The sequence below is a fragment of the Pipra filicauda genome, unplaced genomic scaffold (assembly GCF_003945595.2).
Source record: "Pipra filicauda isolate LSUMZ 115617 unplaced genomic scaffold, ASM394559v2 scaffold241_size1546129_pilon, whole genome shotgun sequence".
In the NCBI taxonomy this organism is placed as follows: domain Eukaryota; kingdom Metazoa; phylum Chordata; class Aves; order Passeriformes; family Pipridae; genus Pipra; species Pipra filicauda.
In genome coordinates this window covers 1,036,625-1,050,309 of record NW_024104356.1, presented here as the reverse complement: position 1 = coordinate 1,050,309, position 13,685 = coordinate 1,036,625, and the positions used below count along the sequence as shown (strand labels likewise).

Here is a 13,685-nt window from a genome sequence, read left to right as displayed (position 1 = left end):
GCGGAACACCCCCCACCTCCCGGTGAGGCAGGACCAAGGATGAGAACAGCCCAATCTGAGGGCACAACCTCCCTGTCCAGGACCTTGAACCCACCACCCGATAAGGGTGGTTAATGATCAGCACTGGGGTGTCCCAGCCAGAGACATGGTGACCGATGCTCCAGGAGGGACACCCGGACAGACCACTGCCCTGCCCCACCGCCCCAGAACCTGGTACCAGTGCCAGGCTGGCCAAAGTGGACATGTCCTGTGTCCATGGTCCAACACCACCACAGCAGGATCCTGCTTATGGGCTGGACAGCTTGGCCTGCACCAGAAGCTGGTGCCATTCTCTCCCTCGCGTGAAGACAAACGAAACCTGCCTCTGGTTGTGTTGCCAGCAGCCACAATGGCCATACTGAGGTCTCCCTACTGTAGTCTCAGCTGGCAGCACCTGGAGGAAGTGTTGAGAGAGGCCCTGGGACATCTTAGACCCAGCTCCCCAGGGCACCATCCTGCACTGCTGGGGGACAAGGCAGGCACAGGGGGATGACAGGCAGGGGACAGAGGCAGGGCAGAAGAGCTCAGTCTGTAAGGGCAAGCAGCCCTGAAGAGCAGGCCCAGTGGTGAGCCTGGTGCTGATGCAGGGTGCACAGGGTCTGGGATGTGGTACTCAGTGCCAGAGTGCAGTGATGGTACTGGCACACGTTGTGCCATGCCTGGTGCAGTGCCCGGTGCCAGTGCCTGGTGAGCAGTGCCCATGTGCCATGCCCAGTGTGCAGCACCTGGAGCTGGTACCAGTGCTGGTGCCACATGCTGTGTTGCACCGAGGGTGCTGTACCTGCTGTGCCATGTATCAGGGACTGGCTGCCAGCTGCCTTGTGTATGGTGCCATCATGCATAACGCATGGCACCATGCACTGAGTATCACTGATGGCAGTTCCGAGTACCTAGCAGCCGGTGCATGGCGTGTGATGATGCTGAGCGGTGTCCAGCGTCCAGTATTTGGTGCATGGGATATGGTACCCGGTGTGGTGTAACGAGCATCCAGAACACTGCAGCCGGTATCCATGGCCCGGTAGCAGGAGTGCAGTAGGCGGCACAAGGTGCGCGGTATGCACTGCCCGGTGCCGAGTGCCCGCGGAGCAACAGCCGGTACCCCGTACCCAGTGTGCAGCAGGCGGCACCGCAGCCGGTACCCGTTGCGCAGCGCACCGGGTGCGCGATTCTCGATTCGCAGTGCGAGGTACCCAGTGCGCCGTGCCCGGTGCGCGATGCTCAATCCCCCGTGCGCGGCGCCCGGTGCCGGTGTCCGGTTGCCGCCCCCGCACCGCCCCCCGCACCGCCCCCGGTGCCGCCCCACACCACCCCCGGTGCCTCCCCGCCCCGCTCCGTCCCGTGCGCTGCCGACGGAGCATGGCGGGCCCGAGTGGCGGGGCCCGGCGGCTGCTGCTGCCGCTGCTCCTGCGCCCCCGCCCGCCGCCCTGCAGCAGCCCGGGACCGCCGCGCAGGACCGGGGGCTCGGCGGCGGCGGCGGCGGCGGGGCCGGCGCGGCTGAAGGGACCGGAGGATCTACCGGGGCCGGGGCTGCTCCGGACTTTCGTCTGGCTCTTCCTGCGGGGCTACTTGCTGCACACACACCGGCTGCAGGTGCGCCGGGACAGTCCGGCCCGGGGGCTGCGGGACTGCGGGGGTCGGGGTGCGTGGGGGCCTGGGGACCGTACACGGGGGCGTGGGTGGGGGGGCTGGGAGAGGTGCGTGGGATGGAGGGGGTTCCGGGTGGGCTGCAGGGCGGATGCTGTACCCTGGAAGGGTTTGGGTGGGATTGGGTGTGGGCTGGGGGCAAGGGGAGATGGGCTCCAGGGAGGGGGAGAGCCGCCAACAAGTGATGGCAGGGAGTTCAGCGGGGGCGGCAGAGCAGGGAAACGGAGGGCTGGGAGGTAGGGAGCACCCCGGCATCGTGGGTTGGTGCTGTGGCCAGCAGTGTGGAGAGGGGCAGCAGAACCCAGTGACCTCGGGACGGTCCAGCCAGCCCAGGGCTGCCCCAGCATACCCGAGACAGCCAGACAGTCTTAAGGGCAGCGATTCGGGGACATCTCACGGGGTCCTGGCATTCCCAGGCTCCCAGCTGTGACAAGCTGGAGGGGCAGCAGTTTGGGGGGCATGTGACCAGGGAGGTTTTGGGGCAGATGATACCCAGGCATGCAGGAGAGGGATAGACAGGGGTGTTTGTTTTCTTCTGTCAACACTTCCTCATTCTTCCGATGAAGCAAGCGATGGGCTTGGCTGGCTGCAAGCCAGGCAGCATCTTCCAGCACTCTGGAGCTCTGACCGGCCAGAGAAGCGTGTGGGATCAGGCCTCCCTGGCACTTCAGTGCACCAGACACTGCTGGTTGGAGAAGGGGTTGTCACAGGGCAGTGGGATCTCAAGTAGTCATGGGAGCTCCCTCATGCTCCCTCCTGCCCTTGGGACTCTGAGCACAGCCTGGCTTTGCAGAAAGATGCCCACATGCTCTGGAGGTGCCTTTCTCCAGATCCCAGCAGCTCCGGATTCTTTCAGCCCTGCTCTCCAAGGCCTGCACTGTGTCAAGTCCTGGCTGCCAGCAGATGCTGGTGGGCAGGCTTCAACCCAGGCCACAGCTACCCCATGCCCACTAGCTGCCTGCTGTACTGGGGCGGCTGTCCCTCCCCCTCCTCCTGCCACCATGCACGAGGAACGTCTCCCTGTGGTGACGAATCCAGCTGAATCCAGGCGCAGGCTGCGATGCAGTCAGTCACCAAGGGAGATTGTACCACGTGCATCCCCGCAGCCACGGGGAACGGGGATCAGGGCTTCCCTGCTAGGTCCCCCTCAGCTCCCCATGCTTGGCCATGCTCTCCAGAGCCTCTGGCAGTGCCTGCCTGGGATGGCGAGCAACCCGGGGACATGACCCTGTGCAGATCCACTTGCAAAGGGGTGCCCAGCTGCCCCCAAGGAGGGGGGCATGGTGCTCCCTGGCAGGGAGGCAGGCATGGAACCCTTGGGTGCAGCAGAGGAGAGGGGAGCTGCAGCCAACAGAGCCCAGAGCAGGACTGATGCTGTGGATGTCTCCCAACTGATTTGTGAGCCTGTGGCCCCAGGGTGCCACCTAGGTGACCTAGAGGTGACAGCCTGCTCTGGGAGCAGTCCAGTCATGCCCTGGCCTGGCTCTGCCCTCCTACCACTGATCATTAACCACCCTTTTGGGTGGTGAGTTCAAGGACCCACTCAGGGACTGTTGTCCCCAGGTTAATCAGAGCTGGGGACATGCTGGAAGCGCAGAACCTGCTGACCTGCTGACCTGCTGACGGCTGCTGCAATGGTCCTGCATCTCAGCACAGACCTGTGCTTGACAGTTTTCCTTGTCCCTGCTGTCCTCTCTTGGTCTTCCTTCCCCAAAAGACCCACCAGGCTCCCTGTGCATCTCTGGGACGGGTGAGGGACATGCCAGTCTGTGCTGGGAATCTGTGCCTGGTGTGCTTAGTGCTGGCAGAGGTAATGAGCCTGGAGACACCAGCCCAGGCCATCTGCAGAGCACTTCAAGGATGGTGCCAGCTTGGAGAGTCAGGAGCAGGTGCTTGGGCTCAGCTGATGCTGGGGGGTCCATGGGATGGGTGCAGAGGGTGCTAGGCACGTGGGGCAGCATTGGAGCAGGGAGGGTCTGCCCCAGCCCCTGTCCCATTCACCCTGCTATGGTTTGTGCATTGCAGGTGATGTCCCGACGTCTTTATGGCCCTATCTGGAAGTCGACCTTCGGGCATTATAGGAACATCAACATTGGGAGCCCAGTGGTGCTGGAGCAGCTGCTACGGCAGGAGGGCAAGTATCCCATGCGGAGTGACATGGCCCTGTGGAAGGAGCACCGGGACACCCGGAGCCTGCCCTACGGACCCTTCACTGAGTGAGTCCTGTCCTGGCTGTCCTCTGTGGAACAGCACACATCTTCTGTCCCTTCCTAAGGTGCCTAGGCGGCAGCTTGCGTTGCTCCCTCTCCTGCAAGCTGCATGTCCCCACCAAGGAAAAGGGCATGGCCATGGCCATGGAGGGTGGAAAGACCCCTGGGGTGGTTCCAGGCTGGAGATGGGAGTGTTGGGACACTGCTGCCAGCCACTGCCCCCTGCCCATCCGTGCGCCCGGTGCTGAGCCTTGCCCCCATCCAGGGAAGGGGAGCGCTGGTACCGCCTGCGCCAGGTCCTCAACAAGCGTCTACTGAAGCCCTCGGAGGCAGTGCTGTACGCGGATGCCATCGGGGAGGTGGTGTCAGACCTGATGGTGCGGCTGCGGGAGGAGCGGAGCCGCAGCCCCTCAGGGGTGCTGGTGGGGGACGTGGCTAACCTGCTCTACCGCTTTGCCCTCGAAGGTAGGGGGTTCTTCCCCCTCACCCCTGCCCTGCCCCATTCTTCCCATCCCCCCGGAGGTCTGGATGCTGTCTGTCCCCTACAGGGATCTCCTATATCCTCTTCGAGACCCGCATAGGGTGCCTGAAGCAGCAGGTCCCTGCCGAGACCCAGCGCTTCATTGACTCCATCAACCTCATGTTCAAGAACTCCATCTTCGCCACCGTCCTGCCCCGATGGAGCCGCAAGGTGCTGCCTTTCTGGGACCGCTACTTGAACAGCTGGGACACCATCTTCGCCTTCGGTGAGCAGTGATGATGGAGACCCAGCATGGTGGGATTGGACTCCCTAAGGACACTCAAAAGTGGAGCAGTCCCTGGCCCCAAGTCCTTTTGGTAGCCCTTGCTCTGTCAGCACTGGGTCCCACTCTCTGTTCCTGCAGGCAAGACCCTGATTGACCGAAAGATGAAGGAGCTGGAGGGGCAGGTAGAGCGCGGCAAGGAGGTGTCCGGCTACCTGAGCTACCTGCTGGCCAGCGGCAGACTCAGCCTGGATGAGGTCTATGGCAGCGTGGCTGAGCTGCTGCTGGCTGGTGTGGACACGGTGAGAGCTGCTGCCAGGAGATCCCTGCTGAGCTCCCATGCCCAGGGGAACCCACAGGGCCATGCTCAGCCCAGCCCCTGCAAGCTCTGGCCTGATGGCTAGGAGGCTGATGCTCCCTGACCCTCAGGGATCAGTCAGGACAGATACTGTCCTCTGCTCTGCTCCCTGACATGCTCCCCATCCCACTTTCCTCTGTGCCTGCTGCCCCTCACCCCTGACTTTCCTGCACACCAGAGCAGGGGTTCTCTGGTGCCATACTGGAGCTGTGCTTGGTACAAGGCTGCTCAGGTACCAACCCCAATTCTCTCACTCCCCTTGATTCTCCACTCCCCCAGACCTCCAACACGCTGTCCTGGGCCTTGTACCACCTCTCCCGGGACCCAGGCATCCAGGAGACCCTGTACCAGGAGCTGAAAGCTGTTGTGCCTGCCAACCGGTTTCCTGCTGCTGAGGATATCCCCAAGTTGCCAATGCTTCGGGCCATTATCAAGGAGACACTGAGGTAAAGCCCAACCTTGCCCCTGCCCCAAGGTCCTGGTCATCAGCCCCTTCTCCAGGGGGGAATGCACCAAGGAGGCAGTATGGGAGGCTGGATTTCAGTCCCTCAGGACCACATATATCCACCTTCTCCCTAGGGAGCTGCTGAGAAGTAGGGGGTGCTCCCCCTTGTCCTGCCTGCAGCTCTCTCCCTCTGGGATCTCCAGATGGGTCCTGCTCCACCATTAATTCTTCCCATGTCCCAGGGTCTACCCCGTGGTGCCCACCAACGCCAGGGTCTTCTATGAGAAGGACATTGTCATCGGAGACTACCTCTTCCCCAAGAATGTGAGTGGGGGCTGTGGCGTGGGGATCTCCACTGCCCTCAGTGGGGCTGGGTCGGGTCATTAACCCCCGCTTACTGCCCTGCAGACCCTCTTTGTCCTGGCACACTACGCGATGTCCCACGATGAGACCTACTTCCCTGAGCCTGAGCGGTTCCTGCCCCAACGCTGGCTCCGGGGATATGGCTCCCCCCACCACCCCTTCAGCTCCATCCCCTTTGGCTACGGGGTTCGCGCCTGCGTCGGACGCCGCATTGCCGAGCTGGAGATGCACCTGGCCCTCGCCAGGGTGAGTAAGGACCCCCCCTCTGGGTATCTTGCCATGAGCTGGGATGGGGGCCCCAGGGAGTCCCCAAGGCACTGCCACCCCCCTTCTTCCCACAGATCATCCAGGCATTCGAGGTGCGGCCAGACCCCCGTGGTGTGGAGGTGACATCTGTGTCCCGCATTGTCCTCGTGGCCGACAAGCCCATCAACCTGGAGTTTATTGCTCGTCCAGAAGCCCCCTGACTGCGCGTCCACCCCTGACCCTGGGTGCCAAATGGAGAACCCCCACTGCCCCACAGGGAGGGGCAGGCAGGAAGGCAAAACCATCATCTGCCCAGCTTGGGTTGGGGGCTCCTAGCCCCACTGTGGGGAAGAGGGGGAGGATAAGAGATTGCCCCCAAATTGCCCCTGGGGCACTAGTAGCCCCCTATCCCAAATCAGCGGGAGGCTTGGGGAACTGCCGTGCCTTTCACACACTTCAGGGGGTTGTGTCCTCCCCATCCCGTGCCCAGCTGGGCTACGCTGGGGACCTGGGAACTCTGTCAGGGCAGGGGGAAGCAGGGAGGGGTTTTGCAGCCGTTCGGTGTCTCCTTCATCCTGTCCTTGTGTAGCCGCGCGTGGATCTGTGCCTGGAGCCAGGACATCTGGGTCTTTTCTGAACAGCTGACCTTGGCCTCAGAAGCTTCTCTGTTCCTCAGTTTGACCCATGCCTCCCAGGGGAGGGTTGAGCGTTGGCCGGGTTTGGGGTTTGCACCTCTCCCAAGGAGCGGAGCTGGGAAAGTGAAGCAATAACACAGCTCATCCCCAGCGATGGGAAGAGGCCTGTCACCACCCAGCACTGGTGTCATGTCCCCTGGCAGAGCCAGCCAACACAGGAGGGGTGTTTAGCACCCAGGACCTTCCACTATCAGCCGCTGTTCACTGAGATGCTGATATGGGGTCACAGGAATGGCAGGGCTTGCTCCAGACAAAGCAGGCAGAGAAAGATCAGCTCAGCACCCCCCATCCCCAAGTGGGGGCACGGGGCTGATATCCAGGGCAATCACAGGGGCTCAGACCTGGTAGCAGCCACAGGCAAGGGGTGCATTGCCTCTTACCCAGGGTCCTGGGGCATGGGACACCCTAACAGTGAACCACTCTCACCTTCCTACTTCTTGGACTGAGGGAAGCAGCAGGCAGAAACCTTGCTGGCACCAAGGCTGCTGTGCCCCCTGAAGGGCCCTCACACTACCACTGTAATCAAGGCTGCATGTTCTGTTTCCCTGTCACCTTGGCTCTATCCCCCTGTGCCCATGCCACCCTTGCTGGCATTCCAGGCTGGGTTCCCCAGCCCTGCCAAGCACCCAGTACCCCCTTCCGAGTCCTGCTCTCTCCAGAGGAGCTATGCCCAGCTTTATCCTAGAAAGGCAAGAGGCAGTTCTTGGATCAGACTCTTTGTTACAACGAGGCTGAACAGACCAATAAATAAATAAATATCCCTGCCCACCCCAAAACGTGCACAAGGTCCCCATGCAAGTGCCCATCCTGGTGCCAGCTCTGGCACAGGCTGTGCCTCTGCCAGGGAGCTCAAGCCCCATGTGACCCTACAATAAGCAAGCCTGTGTGTGCAGCTCAGCCTATGCTACCAGGCACCGGGCACAGATGGTGGGAGGGAGTGACAGTGGAAATGCTCAAATCCAGCAGCAGGATGGGAGTGGATGACCAGGTCTTCTGGGGCTGTGTGGGTCTCTGTGCCCAGCCACAGGCATGTAATGGCTCCTCCAGCACAGTGACCATCAAGCATCATCACTGTGTGCTCACTGGCAGGAGGCACCCCTGGGCCCCCTTTTCCACACTTTCTGCCTCCCCAAGGCTGGCAGGATCTGGCCCTGGACTCAAGACGAGCCCCAGGACTGGGGTGAACAGGCAGATCCTCCCTGCGGAGAGCCTTCAGGCCAAAGCCTCCTTCTCACAGGCCATGCAAGAGACCCCCAAGTCAGACAAGACAGTGGCACTTCCTGGTGTCTTCAGAGTGAGGATCGATGGATGCCTGCAGGGCAAGAGAGCATGCGAGGCCATAACCCCAAAACAGTGCTGGACTGGGCACCCTGTGGCATTGCCCTCCCAACCCATCCTGGTGGACACTGGGGTTTCACCTCCATTCCTGGCTTGAGTGCAATCTCTGGGACAGGAGGGAGGGCAGCTGGCCTGGAGAGGGCCCCCTGCAGCTCCTGATCCAGCCACCTCTGTGGTCACCAGGGATGGGGGAAGTGAAAGCAACTTGACTGGGAAATGGGGAGAGGAGGGTTGTGTGTGTGACTAACACACACCACTCCCAGTCCCCTCCTGTCCAGAGCAGCTGGGCACTGCTGGGGGAACTGGTGGACACAGGCCTGTCCCAAGCCCATTCTCCACCACTACCCCAAAAAAAGCATCGTTACCTTTGGAAAGCAGCTGGGACCCAGGGCCAGCTCCCCCCTCCCCATTTCAGCCCTAAAGAGCTGCCACAGTGGGTGCAAGCACAGTGCCCACCTATCACCAGTGAGGACTTGCCAGGCAGTGGGTGAGCAGAGCCAGCTGCAGGCAGTTGGGCAGCATGGTCCCAGTGCCACCTGAGAGTGGCAGTTGTGCCTGTCCCTGGAGCAGGCAGTTTTGGGGCTGCTGCAGGTGGAGGGGTTGGGGGCCTCTGCCAGCCGGGGCCCATGGGTCAGCTGTGGTGCGCACATGGCTAGTCAATAGCAGCACGTCATGAGGGTGCAAGTGGAGATCTGTCCCTTCTGTGTCCCCCAGGAATGGCACTGGAGGTGCTCAGATCGCAGGGTTTGAGGCGAGATTAAAAATAGACTTTTATCTTAGGGTGCATCACACCCCAAAACCCTCATCCAGCCCAAAGCCCAGAGACCTGCAAAACCTGCCTTCCACACACTGCTTGAATGGGAGTTTAGGGGGGCTGTCTTCATGGCAAATGTCCTCATCCTTCCTCACGGACACCAGGGATCCCCTGTGATTCTTGTGTACCCCAGGACAAGCAGCATCTGGGTCCTGCTGTCCCCACCTGTGCGCCCAACACTTCCAGACCCCAGCCCCAGCCTCCTTCATCCCCCAGGGCCGGTTTGGCTGGGGTGGAGGCAGGTGGTCTGAGTAGGGAGGTGGCCAGGTGCAGGTGACCCAGTGTCAGGGAGGGAACAGGCCCACAGTGACAGGGGACAGCGCCTACCTGAAGTGGAGAGAAATGGAGAGTGCAAGTGGAGAAAGATGGAGCGCCGTGGGCTAAGAGTTAAGAGCATCGATACCTGCGGGAGTGAGCACAAGGGCCTGGAGGACGTCAGAGAGGGAGACAATGCCCCGCGGGTACCGGTTCTCGTCTACCAGAACCAGGCGATGGACCTGTGGGTGCAGGCAGAGCATCACAGGCAGGCTGGGCAGCTGGCAAGTGTGGCTGGTGCCGGCACAAGGCACCCCAGCCACTCACCTGCTCCTTGGCAAAGCGGTCAATGATGTCCTCCATGTGTTCATGGGGGTAGCAGGTGATGACCCCCTCCAGGCAGATACTGCGCTGCCGCAGTGCCTCTCGCACACTGATGTCCAGGTTGTTGTAGGTCTTCTGAGCTGCCAGGTGCTGTGGGAGGTGTGACCCCAATGTGTCCTCACACCCCGTTGTGCCAACGCAGAGGGGACACTGAGTGCTGGGGATGCACAGAGCAGATGTGCACTGGCATGTGCAGGACACTGCATTTGAGGTGGGTTTACACGGGCACAGATAAATGTGAACACCCCCTACCAGCGCATGCAAGGGGCCACATTTTTGTCCAGGTGTGCAAACACACAGGGTACTCACAATGACATCAAACCGGGAGTACAAGCCAACCACTTGTCCTGCAAAGAGAAATAGTGCAGTAGCTGGGGAGGGGGCCTTGGGGATCATTTGCCATGTTCCTTGCACACCCCAAGGGGCAGCCCAAGGGCCAGGAGAGGGCTTTTGGATGGGGATGGGGATGGAGCTGCTGACAGAGGGAAATGAGGGAGTCACTTTCCTCCTCCCCAGGTACCGGCATCATTGATGACGGGCAAGGCAGAGACACAGCGATCCACGAAGATCTCCAAGGCAGTGTAGATCGGGGCAGTCTCAGGCACGACAGCCAGGTCACGAAAGGTGCCAATGCGCAGCTCCTGCACTGTTTTTTTCAGGAAGCGTGGCTTGGGAAGGGTAGAGCCCTGCAATGGGTCAGGGCAGGGCTTGGCTGGCATCTACACACATTTTGACACCTTTGTTTGTGCCCCTAGACACCTGCCACGTGTGTGCACACAGCCCCAGCACTCACAAAGATGTGGAGAAACTTGAGGATGCGCTTGTGCGTCAGGATGTGCAGGACATTGCCCGAGACAGGCTCGATGACAGGCAAGCGGTGGATTTTATGCTTGATCAGGGAGTAGACAGCATCAAAGAGGCTGTGGGTGGTGGGGACATCATGGTGGGATAGGGCTGCAACACAGGCACACACACCCCCACCCCAAGGGGTGTACTCACCCCCAGTGGACAGGCTCTCACCTATTGCTTGGGGAGATGTAGACCAATGGCTTGAAGGAGCTCTGCAGGTACACCTCTGCCAAGGGAGAGAGGTGGAAGAGGGGGTCCTCCAGCCCTCTCATGCAGCCCCACAACCCCAGAGCTCACCTCCATGCCCTGCACAACATCCCCAGCCCAGCCACCCCTATCACCCATGATTTTTACCTCTCCATGTCTCAATCTTGTGCTCCTCCACCTCGTAGATTTGAACCTGAGGGCAGGGAAATGCTCTGTTCATGGAGGCTCCATGGGGGACTGAGGGCACTGTGAGACACTGCCCCCTTCCCCAGGCATCCCACCCCATCACCCTAAAAACAGGAATTACATTTTCAGTGCCAGGCAGAGGGGCAAGAAGCAGATGCTGCCCTGGCCCAGAATCATCCCCTGGTCACAGTCTAGTGATGAAGAGGAGACCAGGAGAGGTGGGGACAGCCCCTCCCTGGCCCATGTATGCCCCAATTCCCCATGCCCTCCCCACCGCACTCACCAGGGGTGAGCGGTAGTAACGGTGTAGGATGTTGATGAAGTCGGTGATGGTGAGCATCCCTGTGGAGACACGAGGGGCTGGCAGCACTGCCTGCACCCTAACTGCCAGGCCAGGGAGGGGGCCAGGCAGCACTGCTGGCACTCACCCACAAAGCTCTGTGTCTTGCTATCCCAGAGTGGGGCAGCGCGCACCCCATTGGCCACCAGTGCCACAAAGGCTTTCTTGATCTGCTGACAGAGTGGAAGGGGATCAGGGGGTCCCGAGCCTGCTCCTCCACTACCCATCCCCACTGATCCCCCGCTCTGCCACCTCCAGGGAGATGTCGAAGACGACAAGCTTGCAGCTGGTGGGGATGGCATCATAGCAGCAGTGGCTCCGTAAGAAGTGCATGTAGACCTCGGCGTCAGGGCTCTGAAACTCACTTTCTGGGCCCAGCCCCAGTATCTCATTTCCCAGTGTGAAGGTGACAGATCTCCTTTGCCTGTATTCTTCCTCCTCCCTGGAGCATAGGGCCTCCGGGAACTCTGCAGGAAAAGCCATCCCAGCCCCAGCCAGTGAGCTGAGATGCTGGGTCTCAGCAACTTCCTGCCTGGGGGGAGCAGGGGATGCTCCCAACAGAGTCTCCCTGTTTCCTACTCCACAGGGGCAGCACAACAGCACTGCAGTTCTCCAGCCTGGGGTGCACTTCAGCTGAGGAGTGGGGTATGGGCAGGGTGGGCAGAGGACTGATGTACTCATCACACGAGTAAGGCAGTTCCCCCCTCCTACACACCTAGTCTCTACCTGCTACCCACCTTCCTCCTCAGGGCAGGAAGCAGTATCCAGCAGCGCCACCTGAGAGGGCACACAGCAAGGAGGGGTCAGCAGGAGTCCAGCCTTTCCCCCACCCATGGATGCTGCTTGCATCCACCCGGCTACTCCGGCCCACCCAAGCCGGATAGAGAGGACTGTCCTATCAGGGTGGGGATGTGGGCGGGGCCTAGCCCCCAGTCCCCTCTGGGCAGCCCCCTGCCAGTGCAGTATCCCCAGAGCCTGCAGTCTGCATGGTGGCTCCAGCCCAGGGCACCCAGCTTGTTTCCCTGCTCTGGGGGGTCAGTGGGGGTCCCCAGAGAAGGGCAGGACAGGGCATGAATGGCAGGACCTCCCGCCTTCTCTCTCTGCTGTTAGAGCCCAGCAGGTCCCACAGTGGCTCTGAGCCCATCCTCTCCCAGCCTCAAGGTGTAAATCCTGGTCTTGCTTCTTCCCGTGCCGGGAGCCTCGCCAGCCCCACCGGCTTCCCCCAGGGACCAGGTCGTCCCAGGAGACCTACAATAATGAGGGGGCAGCCCCAGAAGGGAGGTCACAGGGCCGGATGGCTGACCCCGTGCTCCCCAGTCCCCATGAGACTCTACCATAACACAGCAGCACGTGCAGAGGGAAGAGCAACCCCGGCCACAAACGTACCTGACAGAGCTAATGTTTACAGGCCACCCTAAAATAATGAAGGCACAGGAACAGGGACTGCTCCCTAAGGAGCCCAGAGCCAGCCCCGGGAAGGAGACCCTGCATACACGTCCCTCAACCCTTCCCAAGGGGCTGGGGACAGCTGGGACAAGGGCGTCCTTGTCCCCATGGCTCCATGTCTGTGGGAAGGGGCCCGCCAGCCCCCCATAATCCCCCACCTCGGGGATGGCCTGTCCCCGAGCGAAGGGCTATCGAGCCGGGCCCCCCACCCGGCCCGGCGGTACCTGGGACACAGCGGGGCCGCGGAGCCGCTCCATGCTGACTATCCTGCGGGGCAGCGCTGCTATTCTGGGCCCGCGGCTGGCGTGGCCCTGGCAGATAGGGTGTCAGCGAGCAGTGCCAGCCGTGCCCCCGCCACCGCCGCGGGGGGGGACACCGCCGACACGGCCACGCAGCGCCCACAGCCCAGGGCTGGAGAGGGGGGGCCGCGGCTCCGGGGACAGCATTTGCCCTGGGGATCCGAGGGAAGGGGTGATGGAGGGGTGGCTGGGGGCAGAGAGCGGGAGGACACCCCGCTCCGCGGACCCCCGTTCTCCAGGAGCGGTGCTCAGCGCCCTGCCCGCCGGGTGGTGCCCCCGCCCCATCGCGGGTGGGGAACACAGCATGTTCCACTCCCCGGAGGTGTTGAAGAAGGGCTGGGTCCGGTCACGGGCTGAGAGGCGGCCAGAGCGGCTGCGGATCCCTCGCCCTCGACGCTGGCCAGCCCTGCCTGCCCCTGCCCGCCCCTGCCCAGGGTCCTGCTGCGGCTCACTGTGCACAGCCACCCCGGCCCCACGGCGGGGGCAGCCCGACCTGCTGGGGAACTTCCTTGCCGCTTGCCCGCCTCCGCCCTCTCTCGGCTCCATTTCTATTTCAGGGAGGTTCAAATAACACCTTGGCCAGCTTGTCGGGCCGGCCCGGCGCAGCCGTGGGCGAGCGGGCTGGTGGCTGCCGGGTCAATGGGACAGGGCTCTGCCTGGCTCCAGCGGACAGCTGGAGACACTGGCCCGCGGCGGGGTGGAAGGAATCCCCTGGTGCTGCCTTACGGCAGGCGGGAAGAGGAGGGACGAGGCCGAGAGCTCGGTACTGGGGTGACAGGAGGACACAGCCGGGTGGCCCGTGCCCCGCAGCGGTGCAGAGAGCG

The 13,685-nt window shown here is 62.0% G+C and overlaps 2 protein-coding genes across 2 annotated transcripts; one reads left to right on the top strand and one right to left on the bottom strand.

The window, feature by feature from the left end:
• Window positions 1-1,367: 1,367 nt before the first annotated feature.
• On the top strand, window positions 1,368-6,707 carry LOC113995060 (sterol 26-hydroxylase, mitochondrial). Its single transcript, XM_027734767.2, has 9 exons — window positions 1,368-1,629; window positions 3,709-3,899; window positions 4,159-4,358; window positions 4,442-4,639; window positions 4,778-4,938; window positions 5,274-5,440; window positions 5,682-5,763; window positions 5,848-6,048; window positions 6,144-6,707. Exons 1-9 carry the CDS (start codon window positions 1,396-1,398, stop codon window positions 6,267-6,269), a joined length of 1,560 nt encoding a protein of 519 aa, XP_027590568.1. The 5' UTR covers window positions 1,368-1,395; the 3' UTR covers window positions 6,270-6,707.
• Window positions 6,708-8,614: 1,907 nt separating this feature from the next.
• Window positions 8,615-12,024, bottom strand: PRKAG3 (protein kinase AMP-activated non-catalytic subunit gamma 3). The gene is made up of 11 exons (XM_027734771.2): window positions 11,854-12,024; window positions 11,369-11,583; window positions 11,205-11,286; window positions 11,060-11,118; window positions 10,738-10,783; window positions 10,555-10,609; window positions 10,328-10,454; window positions 10,055-10,220; window positions 9,844-9,881; window positions 9,478-9,624; window positions 8,615-9,392 (listed from the first exon to the last, which is right to left on the bottom strand). The coding sequence occupies exons 1-11, from the start codon at window positions 11,963-11,965 to the stop codon at window positions 9,276-9,278; spliced, it is 1,164 nt and encodes a 387-aa protein (XP_027590572.1). The 5' UTR covers window positions 11,966-12,024; the 3' UTR covers window positions 8,615-9,275.
• Window positions 12,025-13,685: the final 1,661 nt, after the last annotated feature.

What these genes read in the sequence shown, in the direction of transcription:
- LOC113995060 (XM_027734767.2), top strand. Translation starts at nt 1,396, where the DNA reads ATGGCGGGCCCGAGTGGCGGGGCCCGGCGGCTGCTGCTGCCGCTGCTC. An exon ending in GGACACCATCTTCGCCTTCG is followed by an intron (nt 4,640 to 4,777) that starts GTGAGCAGTGAT and finishes CTGTTCCTGCAG; the next exon opens with GCAAGACCCTGATTGACCGA. An exon ending in TGCACCTGGCCCTCGCCAGG is followed by an intron (nt 6,049 to 6,143) that starts GTGAGTAAGGAC and finishes TTCTTCCCACAG; the next exon opens with ATCATCCAGGCATTCGAGGT.
- PRKAG3 (XM_027734771.2), bottom strand. Translation starts at nt 11,965, where the DNA reads ATGCAAGCAGCATCCATGGGTGGGGGAAAGGCTGGACTCCTGCTGACC. An exon ending in TTCCTGCCCTGAGGAGGAAG is followed by an intron (nt 11,584 to 11,853) that starts GTGGGTAGCAGG and finishes CTTTTCCTGCAG; the next exon opens with AGTTCCCGGAGGCCCTATGC. An exon ending in GTTACTACCGCTCACCCCTG is followed by an intron (nt 10,784 to 11,059) that starts GTGAGTGCGGTG and finishes CCCTGCCCTCAG; the next exon opens with GTTCAAATCTACGAGGTGGA.